Source organism: Netta rufina (genome assembly GCF_964035555.1).
Source record: "Netta rufina genome assembly, chromosome: 15".
Lineage (NCBI taxonomy): Eukaryota > Metazoa > Chordata > Aves > Anseriformes > Anatidae > Netta > Netta rufina.
In genome coordinates, this window is record NC_140138.1 from 12341075 (window position 1) to 12360538 (window position 19464).

At 48.8% G+C, this 19464-nt stretch overlaps 1 protein-coding gene across 1 annotated transcript in view; it reads right to left on the minus strand.

The window, feature by feature from the left end:
• Window positions 1–15524, minus strand: part of ADAP1 (ArfGAP with dual PH domains 1) — a gene marked incomplete at its 5' end in the record, with an annotated part of 54944 nt that extends 39420 nt beyond the window's left edge. The window contains 3 exons of the mRNA XM_084295990.1: window positions 3557–3648; window positions 5426–5556; window positions 15440–15524. Of these exons, the coding sequence (XP_084152116.1) occupies window positions 3557–3648; window positions 5426–5556; window positions 15440–15524 (308 nt within the window). The remainder of the gene's footprint in view (window positions 1–3556; window positions 3649–5425; window positions 5557–15439) is intronic.
• Between the last annotated feature and the right edge of the window lie 3940 nt (window positions 15525–19464).

Below are 19464 nucleotides of genomic sequence, written 5' to 3' on the forward strand. Positions count from 1 at the left end.
CTTATAACTCACAGGTTATAAGCCTGGCCACATACATCTCTACCAGGCATCCGGGAAGGGCTGCAGATTGAGCAGCTGCCCCAGCAGGGTCAACGTGATCTCGGAGACTGCTTTTACGGGGCTGTGGTTGGAGCTCAGCCACCGCTCCCCAGAGCGCAACACCACCACAGGATGAAAGAAAAATAAAGCAGAAGCAAAGCCCATGCTGCATTATCAAAGGAAGCCAAACTAAGTGAGCTCAGAACGAGCCACAGACATTTCTGCCAGCCCAGCAGCAGAAGGGATGAAAACGCTTGTGGTCTGAAAGCTGGCTGAGCAGCAGGGCCAGCTTCCGCGTGCTTGCAGCCTGACCGCTGCGAGGGGAGCTGGGCGCAGTTCACAGCCACCTCACAACATGCAGCACAGGTCGGATGGCCCCAAAAGGACACGACAGCAGCTGGGGTTGGCACGCATCACCTAATTGAATTTAACCGAGACGTGAGATGGAACAAAAACCCTTCGGTATGGGTTGCACGCTTATTTCACTCCCATTATGCTCAGTGCAGTTATTTTGCAGCTTGTCAGTTGAAGGAGGTTAAAATCTGGTCGTACCCCTGAGTTTAGCATCAGGAGCTGCAGTCAGCTAGGAGCAGTTGGGCAGGAGCCTCTGCCATTTCTGGCTCTTTACTGTTCAGTAGCTGCCCTCCAGTGCAGGAGGGCACAGCTGCCTCCGAGATGTGCTGACCTCCAGCACTGCCCAACGCCCACAGCATCCAGTAAAGGCAGTGGGGTGCATCTCCCTCTAAATCTACAGCTTGCTGATTGCTTTGAGATGCATGGAGACAAACTCCCTCAGCGCTGTCACTGCTAGGAGAAGCACAACAACTACATGAAGACCATCCTTAATAACCCACGTACAAGCAAGTTTCAAAACAGCACAACCAACTGCTGGGATTTTGGATCTCAGCGACACAAATGTGGTACTGGATCCTCTCAGGACTGCAGCACTTCATGAGCTGTCTGGTTATCAAGGACAGCATCCAGGTCACAGCTGCTGCTGGCATAGCTAGCAACTCCTCCTGCCATTCGGGTAACACACTGAGCTTGTAGCACACTTTTTCTTCTTTACATCAAGGAGACACTAAGAAGACAAGGGAAACAAGCATGAATAATGCTCTGCCAAGAGACTGTAGATTTTTGGTTTAAACCCAACTCCAAGGAGAAGCAAACGAGAGAAACAAGCAGCAATTTTCCTTTTGTTGGTGCACCATCTTAGGAAGTGCAATCTATTTACGCAGCAAGATCATGAAGCAGTGGATGCACAGGATTGGCAAGGATGCTAGAAGCATCTGAAAGGGTCACCACAGCCCCCACGGGGACGTTGAGACAGGCATTGTAAGAAACTTGTGGCCACCAGGCCCTGCAGCAATGGGATACATCTGCCCTGGGGAGCCAGAGGCAGGCTTTTGTGCACGGAGCTGGGTGGGTCAATGGCATGCCAGAGCCTGTAGGAAAGCAGGCAGCCTGGTCAGGAAGGGTCTTCTCATCCCCCCAGCTGGGTGGGGAGGCCAGTGCTGGGCAGAAGAGCAGCAATCCTGTCACCTGAGCACAGACAGGCAGAAGGCAGGTCTTGTCCTTAACTGTCACAAGGCAAGTCCCCTCCATCTCCTCCAGCTACCCAGTTTGAGGCATCTTTTTTCCATCACGAGCCCTTACAAAGTCACAGCCCTGACCTTTCAGGTCCTCACCCACACAAGCACTTCTGAATCCCCAAGAAACCCCACTTATTCTAGTGGTGAACCATCTTCCCCCACCCTCCTCAAGTCAGGACCCAGGAGCATCCATTCAAGGTATGAACAGAAAGGTCCCAACCTCCCCACATGGTCAAACAAACGTGGGCCTTTTCCTTTCTGCTTCTTGGGAGAGGCAGAGTTAGAAAAAGAAAGAGAAGTCACTTTTGCTGAAGCTATTTTTTCTTCCAAAATAGAGAAAAAAATAAACAATGGCGCTGCCACGCTGAGCTGAATTTGCATTGTCTGCTCCCCAGGATGAACACTACACACCACAGAGACTGCGGGACCGCTCTGGCTGGGAGCTCCTTCCTGGCAGCTCCTCCTTGGGCTCTCTCCCACAAAGCACAGGTGTTGGAGCAAGTGGAGAGGTAAGGCAATGAGACGTTTTTCTTAAGAAAAATAATCCTGGCAAGAGAACCACATCACGCTCAGAGCACGCTTCTCCACAACACACAGTGGCTTGGCCAACCCTCAAATCAGTCCTGCAGTTGCAGGCACCGCAGAATTTGTTGCCAGAAGACATTTTAAGATCAAAACCGAGACCTGCCAACTGTGCACAAATGAATGATTTCTTTTATTGTAAGGCCAGGTAGTGCTGTTCACACCTGGGTCTTCCCAGATTTTGCATTTGGGCATTGTTGAATTGTGGGTAACGGGTGCACCACCAATATACAACACAGGGACAACGGGAGCCCTCTTCTTTCTTCTCCACAAAGGCTTTTTGCATGATGTAGGAAGACAAATATAGGATTGAGAATATAAAGTCACCCTGAAAATGAATGAAGATGCTTGTGAAACCCTTTGGTGTGATTTCAGACTCGGGGAACACAGCAGAGCCTTCCTACTCACAGGCTCGCATCTCACAGGGAGAGTCTTAACAAATGCTTCCAATATTTCAATTTTAGGCACCTCTTCATGTCTGAATGCATTTCAGAGCCTCACATACAGACCGGGCATTTCCATAACACGGTGCTGAACAAAACCTCCTGTCCACTGCTGACAGCAGTTCAAGCAGCAATCTCAGGGCTACTACTCCCCAGCTTGCTCATACTAAAATACTGGCTCTGGAAATTAAGCCCTCCAGAGAAGGTTCTGCGAAGACCGTTTTCACAAACATTTTAAACTCCCTTGGTACACGGTAGGATCAGGCCCTAGAAAACAATCCCGTGGAACAAACACCACCCGTTCATCCTCCCCTTGCTCTCTGGCCAGTACAGCACATTCTGTCTGCTCAGCTGCCATGGTCTGTAAAGCCTGCCCCAGCTTACAAGGGAGGTTTACACTACACAGTAAGGGATACAATATCTTTTTGCTTGTCCTCGTGGAGGAGATTATTTGTCATGTCAAGAGGAAAAAAAAGAGGGAGAAAAAAGGCAAATCCTCCATTTTGGCACTAAAACCCAGCATTTTTGTATTACAAGTAACCTAGCCTCTCATATATCAGATAAGCGAGCTATGTTTTGATGTAGGAGGGCTATTTGAAAAGGCAGAAATCAATGGGTAGAAATTGGCATTTTTGTAGCCTTAGGAACCTGGGAGAGTCTGGGGAACAGACAAACTATTGACTTCTCTGCATCGTCTCAACCGGACTTATTAAATAAGATCCCACGCGTGGTATAAACTCTACCATATGCGCTCAGAAGAACAAAGATTTTCAGGGCCTTCTATAAATGAAACTCCCCTCTGCAGAGGAAAAAAATGTATCATGCTAAAACTAAAACATCACGGAGGCTGCAGCTGCACAAACAAATAAATGTTGTTTACCAGCAAAGGTATTTACTTACTGACAGTCAAGAAATGTTGGCTTGTAATAAAATGGTGGCATTTTTGATTCATATTTTGCTTTTGCTACATTGTTTCCATTTGCGGCCATAAACTGTAAAAGAGAAGAGGAAAAAAAAGAAAAAATTAAGAAATTTTTAATGCTATTTCCTCTCGTCCTCCTTTGTTTCTACAGAGTAATAAACTAAGTGGGATGGGGCCTGCGTTCATTTATTAAAAGGCTTCTCTGTGTGCAGAAGGGATGCTGTAAAGGCTGTGCCTGCAAACCAAGCCTCAGAAATTAGCCCTGGAGACCCGTCGACACTCTGGCTATACAGATATTACATCTCTGATCCAGCCTGGCATTTCAGAGACAGGGCACAGAGGTAAAAAAGGAGCTAGAACTGTTGGTGCTCAATATCCCACAGCAGTCTACTTAATACTATCAGGGTGGGTTTTTTTGCTACAGACATGTTGTAGGATAGGAAATCCCATCAGATCATTTCAATCATTTGGGCTGCTATCCCTCCTAGGAGCCAGGCCACCCAACTGGACAGAGACTGCCCTGAAAATTATCACACCCCACTCCCTGAGGGCATCTGCTTAATGCAGTGCTGAGGGTGGGTGCGCATCCCATGCACAATTCCCACTGATCCCCATGACAGCAGAAGGCAGCACACGGTGGCATGTCCCACCTGCAGGCACAGGAATGTGATGGCTCCCAGAGATGGCTCCAGCAAGGCAATAACCTGACAACATGACCTATGCTGTTTGCTTTGGTGAGGAACACATCACTTGGAAAAGGATAATTTTATTTTTGCAAAGCCATGCCAACAACCTCAAAAAGGAGCTTGAAGTATATTAAAAAAAATAAATAAAATTATCTGCCCTGACAGCCCTCATTTCCTCCTTTTTTTTTTTTTTTTATAAAAATGGCTAGCTGAACACACTGCAAACAAAACCACATCTTTTCCTATTCATAGATTTTATTTAATGAAAGTCACTTTACAAGCCTAAGAAAAACATCCCCTCCCATGCAGCCCATGCTAAATATGTTTTGCCTTGTATCAAATGCCAAGCACACAAGCAGAACAAGCAGCTAAGCTTTTATTTTATTATTTATTTCTAAGCTTTTTTTTTTTTTTTTTATTATTACTTTCATGTTTTGGAGGACCTTGAGTTTACATATGCAGCCTACTCAAAAAAAAAAAAATCAGGGAAGGGAAAGCCCATGCAAAACAAAAGCCTATTTTCCTCACAAAACACATGACTGAGAGCTGTGGCTTTCAGAAAAACCTCAAATCTACAAAATAAGATAAAAATCAATGAGTGTTAGCATTCTCTATGCCTTTAAAGATAATGACAGTCAAAGCATATAGGTTTCCTGGTTGGTTTTAGCAGCATCATCCAAATCTATTCAGGTGTGTTGTATAAATACAGAGAATTTATGTTGCAGGGGTTCAATTCTTCAGGACACTGTGTTTAATAGCTTTCAGTGCTAAGTGGAAGAGAGTCAGAAACAGCTGAGCTGGGCAGGGATGCTAGACTACAGCTGGAGGTAACGTGAGAAAATGAAGAGGGTCCATTTAGAATTAATAATTTCTACACACACTATTTTAATGATATTTTATAGGGGTAAGGGAAATCCTCCCAATTTCTTCATGAAATGGTTATTCAATTTTTCAACCAGATCTCATAAGTATAGCACCACAGATCTCATTCCCGCATTTTGGAATTTAGTTTCCTGGGATCACATTTGCTGTAGTATCTTTAGAGAGGACTTGGTTTTACAGTTTTGCTGGCGAGGAAGCCAGAGGGTAGGTGGCATTTAGATCAGTGATGTAAAACAACGACCCAAGCTCACTGGCATTTCAAGCCCGAGATGCACGTACCTCCACTTGAGCATCATCCCAGTCATCCAGACGGACAGACTTCACTTTGCTGACTTGTGGAATGTTGCGATGGATTCCTGAACAATTCAAACAAATGAAGATCCCTAGGCTATGGGACGCCCAGTCTGGATCTGAAAGAAAAACAGAAAGAAAATTGCACTTGGCTGGTCTACTAAATTCAGCACAAGAGGCAGGAGAGGTGGTCAGGACAGGGGATGGCAGAGGAGGTCAGGAGTCACCAGGGCTGAGTTCCAATTCTAAAGGCATCAAATAAACATACAAGGAGAAGGTCTATGTTAGTTTAAATTAACAGTTATACCAGTTACACTAATAATTAACAGAACTGCAACCTCAGGAGCAGCAGTTATTCACAGAAACCCAATACACACACAACTGCATGTGCCCAAGAACTCCAAAAGTCAATCCACACTCACACGAAGAACAAAATGTCTCCCTTCACCAGCAAATCCCACCCAACGAGGCCTGTGTGGACCAAAACTGCCCTATAAAACAAGCAGCTTGGTGAAACCCTTATACTGCTTCTCTGCTTTGACAGTTCTTACTTTATTTATTGTTGTTTTTTTTTACAGTGGAAATGCAGCATACAGACTTTCCTCCCACAGTTGTGGCTGCACAGCAGAAAAGGCCTCTGAGCCAGGAGGGTTTCCAGCCCTCGCCTTAATGGAAAAAGGCTGCTGGTGGCGGCTCTGTGCTTTCTCTGAGCTGTTTACAGCCCTGAGCTGACGTCTCACACAAAGCACTTGAAACACACGTCCCTCGTCTCCAAATTCCTCCTCAGGAGAGCTGCTGCCAGCCTCCAGAGGCAGTGCCCAAAACGTAGACATGAAGCGGCGGAGGGCAGGACGCATCCAGCGTCGTCCCTCAGCACCAATAAGGCCAATACAGGCCTCTTTGTCTGAACCCCGACCGGCAAATGTCAGCGCCTGCCACTCCAGCTGCACCCCAGAAGAAAAAGCTCCCTGACAAGTCGCCAAGCGAGCCACAAATCCATCACACAACCGCTGCTGGCTCCTCCGCCTCCTCCCTGTGGAGATCTGCTCCCAGCGCGGGCCGCTCGCCTCAGCCTCCCCACAGCAGCAGGGGCCTGGGGGCCGCCCAGGCCTAGGCCGCCCCCGAGCAACGAGGGCAGGCCTTGCTGCCTCACAAACCACCAGCAGTCGTTTATTTCCCCACAGTAATTCGCTGAACATTTGCTCCTCACGGAGCAGCAGTTATGTATAACAGCAGGGGGATGGCACGTTCTCTTCACACATGGGTACGGCCTGGCCGTGTCAGTGCAGCAGGGACAGGGATTGGGGTGGCACGGGGCACCACAGCTCTCCTGGGTGGGCAGCCCCTGCCTGTGGGGACGGCCACCAGACCCCAGCACACCACGGAGGGGACAAATCCAGTTCCCTGGTCATGTTTAGCTATAAAATCATGAGCTAAGTGAGCAGCCCCACAGAACGCAGCTGGGTGTCCACCCTGGAGAGGAGACCAAATTCCCAAGTTGCTGCAAGTCCCACAGAGCCAGCAGCCACATCACAGGGGACTAGTGGCCAGATATAAAGGTGCTTTTTAGTATTTCATGTGGCCTCCCATCCTCGTGCAAGACTCCAAACACTACAGCTGAAGCGTGGCAAATAAAAAAAACGTGCAAGTCAACCTCAGCATACAGCAGCAGGAACCAAGTGCTACCAGCATCCAGCAATAGCAGCGAGGGCAGAGGGTGCTGTGTGCCATCAGCCCAGACCCCTGGATGCTCACCTGGGGCTGACTCTCATCACAAAAGAAGCACTCAGGAGACATCCACCCCAATTACAAAGGTTGCTGCCAGTTACAGAATTACAGGGTTGCAACAAGAATCTTATACACTGCTGCACCACTGTCCCATGGCAGTCCAGGAGCTGCTTTACAAACCCAAAAGCTGGTTCAGTTGTAAGAAGAAACAAAGAAATAGGCAAAAAAGGAGCACATCGAGCTCATCACAATGTCCCCATCTCTAGCCATGAGTTATAGTTCTATCTTCAAACATAGTCCTACCCAAAGCCTGCTGAAGTCATGCTGCAGCAAGCGGAGAGGGTCAAAATGGCCATGGGAAAGGTCTGATAGCAGCAGAGAGGGATCAGGCATGAGGGATGGCGAGAGGGTCTGTGGGATGGGGTGACCACGGAGCAGCAAATGACAGCAGCAGTGAGGAAGAGGAGGTGGCAGTAGCCAAGTCTGTGAGTCAGGAGCTAACGCCGTCAGCAGTACCATGTGCTCAGCCACGCTGCTACACAATAATCACACTTCAAGCCTTCCCAGAGCACTGATACCTGATTGCAGCAGCACCTGTCTGAGGGAAACGTGTATCAAAGCATGCATTGGCTTCTGTGGGATTTAATCAGGAGCTTCAACACTTGTTTTACGTTAACAGTTTTATCTTCGGCACGTAGGTAGATTTCTTTATACTGTCTGCAGCTTCATGTTTCCAAGTCCTCTCAAAGAAGTAAGCCCTCCACCACCTGCACTGATGCGTGCTACGGGACTAGGAGACATCACATATTCCTCAAGACAGGGCGTGAGAATCTGTTTGGGTGAAGGAACACCCTGTAAAAATATCCCTGGGCTCAGACAGAGGTGATGTCAGGTCTGAAGGACGCTGAGCCAACTTGTACCCAAGCCACATCTTCTCAACATGGCCAAACAGCACCTTAAGCAGTGAGTTTCATCCACAAATGGGGCTGTGCAGCATTTTCCTAATACCAACAGTATTTTCTTTAGGCCAGAATCTTGAACTTATATCCATGCAATATCAAGCTGTGTTTAATTAAGAAAGCAAGAGCTGGGCTATACACAGGAGCACATATGCATGTTCAGAAAACAGACGGAGACCACAGGACCAGTGGTGTCAAGACCCAACTCTTAGAAGGGATAATCTCAGCTCATTCGATAAAACCACACCTTCCTCCTGGTCACCTTTCTTACAACATTTCTTCTCTTACCGAGCTCCGTTTCCACCAAACGGCAGCATCACTAACAGTGCACATAGGGGAGCACCACAGAAGAGCTGCACATTTAACTGCACTTACCGAACCTGACACCGGGCAGTTTGTGCTGCTGCTGTACACTAATAGCAACTTCCTGTTTGTTGTTCTATGTGCTGTAACAATATATAACTCTTCAATCCAAATATAACTCTTCAATCCAAAAATCATGCAGCAAGGGGATGTGGGGTGGGGGAGATGTAAGAGTTGTACACACTTGGCTGTTTGTGGCTTGCTTTGAAAAGCCTCCGGTATTAAGTTAGACCCCTTGAAAAAAAAAAAAAAACACTAAGTAGTGAAGTCCCCAAATCAACTGATCTACCAAGGGAAATCTCTCCAAAGTGTCACTGGTAAAATAATTTCTTAGCAAATTTCTAGCTGTCTGAAGAAGCCAGGGGATTATGGCTCACACAAGCCCCCAGGCTGGTGCATCCCTGTGACTCTGCATCACTGTGCTGCCCCTAAGGCAGGAAGGAGGCTGGAGGATTCCCTTTTCTCCATCTTCCAGAGGTCTCTGCCAAGGCCACTTCCCCCTCGCACTCATGCCCCACAGCCTGTCCCGCGTGCTTGTGACACAGTTTTCAGAGAAATCCAGCTACAAAGCCACTGCACCCACAGATCTGCAGAAGCTGATGGTAGAGCCCCAGGCAGCTGGCCAGGGTGCGTGCCCAGGTCTGCAGGGATGCTTCTTTAAAGTCCTTTGTAAAGCACGCAGCAGCTACAGCCTTCCCCAAAGCACATCACTGCCTGTCTGCCTTTGTTTCTGCTCTCCAGCACCAAAGACATGAAAAAACCCTCAGCTTATGGCAGATAATGACAGAGATCTCTAACTTTTGAATATTTGCAGGCTTCAACCCTTAAAAGTGACTTTTAAGTAGACTCTGAGACAACATTTTATCAAGCATCTGACTAAATCCATGTCTTTATACAACTGGGAAAGGAAGTTTGGGGGAAAAACTGTTGGCACCTTTTAGGTTAAGGGAACTGACTTTCCCTGCAGCATGGCCAGTGGAGAGATGCTTCTGCAGAGCAGTGACCATCAGCAGATGTAGTGTGAGCAGTGGAGTCTTTGCAGCCACCTGAAGATCACCTTGCTGCTAGACACCTCGATAGCTGGAGCACCCTGGACACCCGGGGATTTCAGTAACTTTATTTAAGCCACTTTTTTTGTTTTGATCCAGAAAATGCAGCCACTGCCACGCACTCCTCACTCTTCCAGATTATGATATATTGCCATTTTGGTGCACTAGTCACCGCTTGGGCCCTACCCAAAAAAGATGATTTTTTCTAAGCCTCCAGAGTGTCAAGCAAACAGCAGCGAAGCCTAATGAAAACTCTCTGGCATTCCTAAGTTCCACACAAATGACTTTATTCCATTATGCCAAGCCAAAAGGAATAAAGACTAACAAGGAGCAAAGGGAACATTAAACCAAATGAAGTCTTTTAAGTGCAGAAAGTCTTTTATCCCTCAGCATCATTGCTCCAGAATGACCAATGCTTGCTCTAGAAAGCTTTCGCTGCACAAAGCGGTAGAGATTTTTGGTCACTTGTAAATCCATTATAATGACTTTAAAAATAAAAACGTGATACAACTTCATTTAAAAACAATAAATAGATAAAGCTAAACTAAAGTCACAATAAGGACATTGGGGTGACATTTTTATATCTTGTTCATCTGAAAGGGAAGGCACAGGCAGAGATTAGAGAAGCATCCAAAGCAAAACTGAAACACTTGGGCAATGCAGCTAAATTCAGAAATTAACTTCCCCAACCAGCCTCCTGGGGCCACCACAGGCCCCAGGAAAAACCAGCATACAGCAAATGAACTCTGCAGCTTCAACTCAACGTTACTAAGTGTAAGAATGACCCACAGAGGAAAAAACTAGGGCTGAACCCCCAAAATAATAAACGAGAACCAAGATAAGATAATTTATGCAAACCAAAAGGAGAGTAGAGAAGACAGGAGGTGGGATGGCAGTGGCATATATTTTTTTCAATCAAACTTTCCAGTACCCTGGCTATAAAAACAAGGTTCCAGTTTGAAAAGCCCTAAATGCCATCAACCTGAGTAAAAGCCACATGAAGTAGAGAAGTAATAGGCCCAAAATAACCATGAGGCAAGAACAAGAACTGACTCACAAAATTCACCCACATGTCCCCTCTCCACTTTTTGTCTGAAGCCAGTTATTGCACCAGCACTGACCAAGACAAACATCCGCAAGAACGTGGCCAACGCACTGCAGCGCCCCAGAAACTCATCCTCTAGCTCACACCACTGGCTGCAGCACGCGAATGGTGCCTTGGGCCAAAAGCTGTGGGGCTGCATCCCAGCTACACCAGCTGAGATGGAGCCAGTCTGTTACTGGGATGGAGCTTCCACACGTATTTCTGACCTCCTTCCCCTGTTTGAGGTGATAAAGACTCACCAAAGGGAAAAGAGAACCCATGCAGGTAGGCAAAACCTCGTTTCACCCTGCACAAGAAAGGTAACTCGTGTCCTATAAGGGAAGATGTAATCACTGGGGTTTTAGTGCAGTCAATGCAAGCGAAGCCCTTTCTGCTTGCCACTCGGCTGCTGCTGATTTGCTAAACACCAGGAGAAGCCCACGTTCAGCACTGAAGTTCTGTTGCTATTTACTTTGGGAAAGGATTAGGAGGTTAATAAACAGACCCTGGTCATGCATGTTTAAAAATAACAATAAAAGACATTAAAACTGAAGCCAAACAGCCTCCCACCAACACTCCCCGTTAAGTAGGAACATTTTTCAGTGAAGGCACTAAAGTTGCCAAGGTCTTTCGATTCAGCTGTCAGGTCTCAGCAGCCCCCTCTGCTTGCTGCCTGCAACCCACAGCACTGCTGCAAGCCTGGGCATCGGGAAAGGACAGACAGCACCATCACGTTACACATCCTTTGTCTGAAAACGTTCTCTTTCCCTGCAGAACGTGGCTAAATACAATGACCACAGGATTTTTTTTCCCCCCCTTCTTTCCCTCCACTCTGTTTATGCCAAGGGAGAAGAGCTGCTAAATTCTTGGGAAGAGAAAGAACTCTTTAAGTTGAAGGACAATGGAGGTGCGGGAACAAGTTTCCACTTTTAGCTTGAAAATGAAAAGACCGTTTCACGCCATTAGAGCAGCAAAGCTCTGGAACAGCTTTCCAGTGGGAGGTGGTGGGGGCAAAAAGAGAGAACGAGCTCCACAGCAGAGCCCCATCACTCCACGGAGGGATGAGATGTCACTGAGGATGACAGTACGAGACAGGACCCGATGACTCAGTCACCTGCCTTCCAGATCTGTGTTCTTAGGACTGGGGAGCGGATACAGGATGGAGAGGTTCGAGATCAAATCTTCTCAGTGCCCTCCTTAACCCAGGAGGGATCACGCCATGCCTGGCACTCGTGGGTTTTCCTCAAATCACCGCCCTTATTTCATGAAAGCAAGGGATTGGAAAAGCTTCACCTGGTTTAGAAACAAAATGATGCTGGGGCTGCAGGAAGGTGTTTATAAACCCTCAGCTGCACACCACCCACCCTCAGGCTTTTATATATACCACTACACCAAAATACCAAATCCACTGTGTTTTGCAGCACAAAAGCCCTCTGATATAAGGCTCGCTTCTATCACTCACCCTCTGTTCCTTCTCGGTTTCACCTCACCTAAGCCCCATGCACCGAAAAGCTGATGTTTCCCTTACTCCTTCCAGGGTCCATGTCCCCAGTAATTCATCCCAAATAAGAAAGATGAAAATAATAATTAAAGAGAAAAAAAAAAAAAGCCACGTAAACTGCTGGAGGGGTTTAAACTGCAGGATTAGTTTGATGGGATTTCCACTTCTGTCATCAGAGCCTCACTGTCCCCCACAACGTAAAATGATTCTCGCTTAGTGGAAACACAACCGTAAGTTAGAGAAAAATGGAGTAAAGGGAGAAATACTTAAGGTCTTGTTATGCCCTGAGATAACCATCGCTCTCGTGACGTGTGGAAAGATTGCCTGAGACAAAGAATCATTTAGGGGGGAAAAAAAGCACCGAACTGCCACATTAGTCTTGAAGAAAAAAAGATTATTCTAATACATCGAGAGCCATTACACACCAGCAATTCAGGGCGATCACTCAGTTTGCACTTAAGGCTGCATTTCCCATGCTGTCTGCACGGTGGAAGCATGTCTTGGAACCCACCAAAACAAACACGGCACAAAACGACATCTGGGACCCTGACTTCAGGGGAGTGTAAGGGCAGGGCACCCCACACCCCATAACCCTACTGCTGTGGCTCCTGCCCCACAGTTCAGTTTCAAAGATGTAGCTAATGCAATCTCATTACTCCTTACGGATGGATGACATTTCTGCAACTGATTTTTTTTTATTCAGAAACACCTTTCACTGAAAATTAAGGTTCTGCAAAGCAGCAATTAATAAAAAACTAAGAACCCTTAAAATAAAACAAGAACTGCAAGCATGAAATGTAGCCACAGTGATTTTTTTTTCTTTTTTGCCGTGCTCATTATCAGTCTCTGCTTCAGCATCCTCACAGCATTCCCAGCTGTCACGGCCAGAGCACTGTAAGCCTGTTCCCCCTACCTGAGACATGCCCTCAAAATCTCATCTGGGAGAACGCCTCGGAAGCTCTGCTTTTGCACAACAGATTTTCCTGCCGGCCCACATGCTGGTCCGGGGAAAGACAGAGAGCATGGATCCGACCTTCCCGAGCATCAGACTCAATGCCACTCGAGACTTGCCACACAAGTAGCCTTGGTTCTAGGACTTGGCCACTTAAATCATCCTCAGCTGGAATAACCTAAGTGGCAAATGCTGGCCCAGAGCCAGGCAATCGTGAGACTTTGCCTGGAGCTCACCAACAATCCAGCTAGGTGACGACCTGCAGAGGACAAAGCTCCTTCCACAGCCTAGGAGAAAAGGTGCTGCCTCCCTGACATTCCCTGTACGTCCTGGGGGTTGATTTTTTGCATGGTCACAGCTTAGTCACAACAGTGCCCAGCTGCAATCTCTTCTGCATCAGGAACTCGCGGTTTTGTTATGTGAGCCTACAGTGCCTGGGACAAGCCCTCACTCCAGGGCTGTGGCTACTGTTTTGGCACCTGGGTGAGGCTCAGGAACAAAAGACAAACCTTTTTTTAACAGCAGGGAGGGAAAAACTTCCACTGACTGGCAGATTTCTGAAACAAACATTTCCAAGAGCAAAAGAAAACCCAGCTAGTTTCCAAATACATGAATTAAACTAACAAAGAATTTTCACCTGGTTTATTTCTAACCCATCCTATCCTTTGTTATCTGTATCCCTGAGCTAAATGGCTACCTCTCATCATGGCTCCTGAAGCACCTCAGGATTTCAGGGAAGGCACACACCCACCTGGAAGCAATCATGATTAACCAGGGATCCTGACCTTTCGCTTCCCCGCAGGTGCACCACATCAGCAGTATGACGACATGTAGGAGCACAGGAGTACTACATGCTTCTGCATCTCCTGTTCATTCTCCACCCTCCTCTTCTTTCATTCTCACTTTATTTCCTCTGCTTTGGTACTTTTCTCTCTCCAGCTGTCCATCCAGTACCAGCTCTCACCTTTTTCTCTCTGTGTGTCCCACCTCTCAGTGAAGGCCACGCTTACACCCCATTCTGGAGGCTCTCCAGACACCTGTCCCACATCACCTCCTACCCAGACTCAGAAAGCCCTGGCCTGCCTCACCTGCCCAGGACAAGCAACTGGCCCCAGCCTGAATATTTTATATATTACCTACAGACACAAGTTATGCATCTGACATTAAATAACCCAGGGCATCTCGTATTTATTGTCCCTCCTGGGCAGACGAGCACATTACAGCACCACTGCTAGCTCTTATTTGCCAAAGGTACCGAAGCACAGCGATAATTAAAGAAATTGGGTTTCAGAACAGAGGTCCAGTCCCAGGGAAGTAATGCTGCCACAGTTCAAAGAGGCTGAATGCTATTAATGTAGCACACCTCGTGTTACAAAAGACTCTGGCCCACATTCTCCTCTCCAAGTTTCACCAAGGTATCTCTGCACACAGGTGTCCCCAAAAGCAAAACACAGCTTTGTTGTTTCACCAGCCCATTTAGTCTTTTAACAACCACACTTCCCCAGCATGAGCTATCTCACTGACCTACAGCTTCATCCCTATTCTGCTGATGCTGAGGAACTTCCCATTTTGCAGAGAGGCTTCATATCACACAGGACAGGGAAGAATTATCCCATCGAGCCCAAGTGTCCTCCAGGAAGGGACAATTTAGGGAGCCACTTATGTGGCGAGCCCAAGCTGTGCTCAGCACGACACCCAAGAGGGGGGCTGCTACAGCCGATGGGTGGGAGCAGAGCAGGCGGCGCAGCACTGCAAAGCAGTTCACACCATGCAGAAAGTTCTTTGTCCTCTCCAGCCACAACGCGTCTGAAAGTGTGCTGCAGCTTCCTGAGATGCAGGCTGGGGACCTGAAACCGCTGGTGACAGTGGGAGCTGGATGGTGGGCTCCAAGTGAGCTTGGAAACCCATAGAAATCTGTATCAGTAATTTGGCTGAAGCAGGATTTATTATTTTTTTTGCCTATGGAGTGATGGAGGTTGAAAAGGACATCCCATCCCTACACCTTTCAGAGCCACCCTGCCCAACCTAACGCACGTTTAGCTGTTACCATGCGGCGACTAAAATACATAACGATATATAAAAAAAAGAAAAAAGAAAAAAAAAAAAAAAACAGGCCGGGGAAGGAGAATTCACCTGCTCCGCGATTTCCAAGCCCCTTCTCCCGGGCAGGTCCCGCAGCCCCCAGCTTTACCGAGCCCAGCGGCGGGGGGGGGCACTGCGGGCAAAGGCTGCTGCTGTGCGGGAGCGGCGATGTCTCTGCTCCCCCCGCTACGGGTGCGTGTGTAGGGCTGGCTGCGGGTCTGCAGGACCCCGGAGCAGGGGCTCGGAGCCCCCCAGACGTCCCCACGCCCCCCCGGTGCCCTTACCGGGTGCGGTGCAGTCGGCGCACGCCGCGTTGCCCGGCCGCTGGAGCAGCTCGCCCAGCGCCTTCCTGCTCCTCTCCTTCGCCATGGGGGGGCTGCGGAGGGTGGAGGGGAGGGGAAGGCTCCGCCGAGGCTTCTTTTAGGCGAGCTTCATGGCGAGGGGCTGCCGGGGCTGCTGCTGCTGCTCCATGCGGCCCCGAGCGAGGGGCAGGCCGGCGGCTCCCAGCCCCCGGGAGGCTCCAGCCTCCCCGCCCCGCAGCCTCCGCGCCCGGCTCGGTAGCCGGATCCGCCTCTCGCCTCTCCCCCCTTCTCCGAGCCGCTCGCCCGCGACCTCCAGCGGTCGCTCGCCGTCGGGGCTCCGCGCCCCAACCCCACCCGAACCCCTCCGACTTCCCCCTCGTGTCCCCATCTCGGCCGCCCTCCGCCTCCGGAGGAATTTTTGGGTGTCCCCCTCCCACCTCACCGCCTGGGGGTTCCCGGAGTCCTGCCCTTCGCTGCTTGAGCGCAGCTGGGGTTCCCCTGGCTGTGCTGCACTCCAAAAGGACATCACCGCCTTTTTCCTCTCCGTGTATCTCAGGACCATGCTCCAAGAGTCCCCCAACACCTTGCACCCCAATCCTTGGTGCCCAGGGAGCACTGGGGTGAGGGCACCCTGACACCACCTGGGGCAGGGGCACCACAGCTGTGTTGGGACCGAGGACTGCCACCTCTGCTGCTCCTCACCTGGCCTACGGGCAAATGTTCCTGGCCCCCATTTTGCCCCTAAGGGTAACTCAAGGTGGTGATGTGGGAAATCTGCCAAGAGGAGGGGGTCAGGGCTGTGTCTGGAGAAAGACCCCTGCAGAATCCGTCCTCTCAAACACAGGCTGCAGGTATCTGTTATGCTGCTTCGACTTATTCATGGTAAATGCAGCTCTGGTTATACAAATGGTTTGGGTCTTGTGGAGCGAGCCCCCCATTCAAACTGTCCACCTCTGCTTCCTCAAGAAGAGCAGGGCACCTCTTGCACAGCACCAGTCTTGCTGCCTACAGGGCCAAAGGCACAAGGGCCAGTAGGAGGCGGCTCCCTGCAGCTCCTGGAACCCTTCCACTCCCGAACCACCACCGATCCTGCCAACATACGCGGATGTGAGCAGGGCCGCAGGTTCCCAAGAACACTTTGTGCAAAGAAACCAGCATACACCCTTACACAGGGGCAAAACCACGGCCTGATACATTTACAATGCCCCCGTTGTCTGGAATACGTTTTCCTAAGTGACCTTTGCATTTGTGCCATCAGGCGAGCGGCCGTAACCGAGTTAATTTCTGATTGTTCCACGCTGACGTCAGGCTGCTCCTCGCCGGCTGTGTGGCGCTCTGCGCTGCGCTGCCGCTTGCTGCCTGTACACGTGTAGGCTGATGACATCTGGAAACTCGTTCCCATGCTAACCAAAGGCGTAATCCCACTCTGAGTCCTTTTGTTGAGGTTTTCAGCCGCAGCAACCAGCTGGTGTGCCCAGAGGCGACCTTGCCTTCACCCTCCCTGCCCATAATACCTGGAGCAGCACTGCCACTAACACCTGCCGGGGACTTACACCAGTCCAACTGGCTCCAGCACAGAATCACAGCCCTAATCCTCCAAAACCCCGTTATATTCAAATTTGTGGGACTACTGCCTGGTGTAAATGCTTACAGGAGCAGAGCTCTACCTAAATCCAAGCCAGGAGGTGAGGTTTTCATTTGCACTTCAGCCCCATTCCTCTGGCGTTTCCAGCACAGGCACTTGCTGAATCCCTCGTGCAGCAGCTGGGATGCTGCAAGTCATTATGAACTTACCAGGGGCAGGGGCTGGGAGGGAGATTGGTTTTAAAGTCTCTGTTTAGCTTTCCATTAAGTCTTATTGATTCTCTTAATTTTTTGTTCTCCTGGTTGCTAGGCAATCCCTCTCTGCGTGCTGGAAACCAGGGCTGCAGACAGAAATTTATATCTTGTAATAAAATCAAACATAACAGAGCCTGTTGTCAGCGATGAGAAGGGAGCGGTTCATAAAGGACGGGCTGAGCAGTGGCAGTGCAGAGTGGGGCCAGCACAGATCAAGCCATGGTCATCCACAGCTCCAAGGCCCCAAATGATTCCCAGTTCCCCTGGCACAAACACAACGGTGAGAATCCTACTCCAGACTTGCAGCTGGGAACCAAACAGCACAGGTGGGTGGAGGGGGCACGGAGAGGGAGAAAAGCTGGAACAGGACCAAACCAGCCAGGATGGAGGAGAAACTTCTGTTTAGTTGGAAATCAAGGGCTCGATTCAATCTCACATACCAGTGCATTTCCAGAGCTCTGTGGTGGTGCTGGCAGGCTCCTGGGAGGCTGGTGGCACCTCAGCTCAGGCAGGTCCACGGCAGACTGCTCCCTGTAGGATCCAACACCTCATCCGAGCTTTTCCCCATGACTTCCCTGTGGGTACAGCTTGTCAGGGAGTGCTTAATGAATTTTCTCCCAGTTCTTACACAGCCCCTGGCCATACCCTCCAGAGACCAATTGTCACTGCCAGTGTATCATCCTCGTTCAGATGGTTTCTGACTCTCCACTGCTGAGTGACTTCTTAAGTCTGACATCATTTTTATAGCTATACACACATATACGTATATTTACACATAAATACATGCACATTTGTGTGTAAAATGTCTGTTTATAAACACCCACACTTTTAGCTGGGCTTTTCTAAGTTGCAAGGTTGTTGTCTTAGAAACAGACGTTATTAATGGCATCTCTCCAGGTGCTGAGCACGGTGGCAGCCAGGGCAGCCTCTACAAATGCTGAACTGTGAGGGCAGGGGAAGAGATGCTCAAGAATTCCTGGAAACCTTTTCATCATCTTTGTGGTGACACCCTGAAAATTCACTAACAATCCCCAAATTACCTTCTCTTTGCCCCTCTGTATCAGCTCCTTTCACCCCGGGATTGCCCTGCGTTGTTACCAGAGGGCTGTTTACACTGGCATTCAGTTAATTTTGCAGCCCCAGCCCTGAAACTGCGAAATCAATGCCACAATCACTCGAACACAAGGATATTAAACTCAGTCCCTTACATGACCTGGGAGTGCATTCACAGCGCAATGTGGGGAAACATTAAAAATTCTTGTGCGAACAGCAAACCCTAACAGAAATATCAATAATTCATGCCACTGTAACCGCATTCAAGCAAAACTCTGGAGCAGCAGAAACACCAGCCCGGGTCCCTCACGCTTCCTTGACACTACAGCAGCGGTTGTAGCAGTATCTGCTCTTGCAGCTGGGGGTTGTGTGAACAAGCCATAGCACTGACCACTCCCACAGTAAAGCAACTAGTTTCAGTTGTGCTATGGTTTTCTGTTCAAAAGAAAAAAGGAGAAAAAAAAAAAAGTAATTCTAGATTTATTTTTTTTTAATAATATTGAGTTAAATCAAGAGTGGCTACACCTGGGAGGGAGGAATGCCATGCAGTACTGAGCTTAGACCACAGCAATTAAAAATCCTTGAACTGAAAATCTGATAGCAACACCAGCTTGCTCTAATTTTGACCAAATTGCTTTATGGTTCCTGTGGTCTTTTCTCCTTGTGTAGGACAGGGAAAAGCATGCTCCCTCTTTCAGATGTGTTGATCACACAGATGTGTTAATTCCACAGAAGAGGAGAATGTAAAGGAAAATTATGTGAGGCTGCCCAAATACAAGACCTAAGCCCTACATCTGCAGAGCTGCTCTGCACCTGCACCAGCCCCAAAGAGGAAAAGGCGTCCTGCAGCTCTAAATGTGCCTCGCTGTGGAGTGATTTGCAGATCAGGGTTTCACCACATTTGCATAGTGGCCAACTCTGTTGCAAAGCCCAGCGGTACTGACATGAAAAGAAGCCTGCTACTCCCATCATTTACTGGCTGTGCATGCCAGACCACTGAGCTCCTCGTCAAGGGAGAAAAAACAAGGAAAGAGGACAGGAAGGAGTTGCAGAGCAACATTTGTCTGTTGATTTACTTAGACGCCATTTTTCAGGCTTCTGTGAGAGCCACTGAT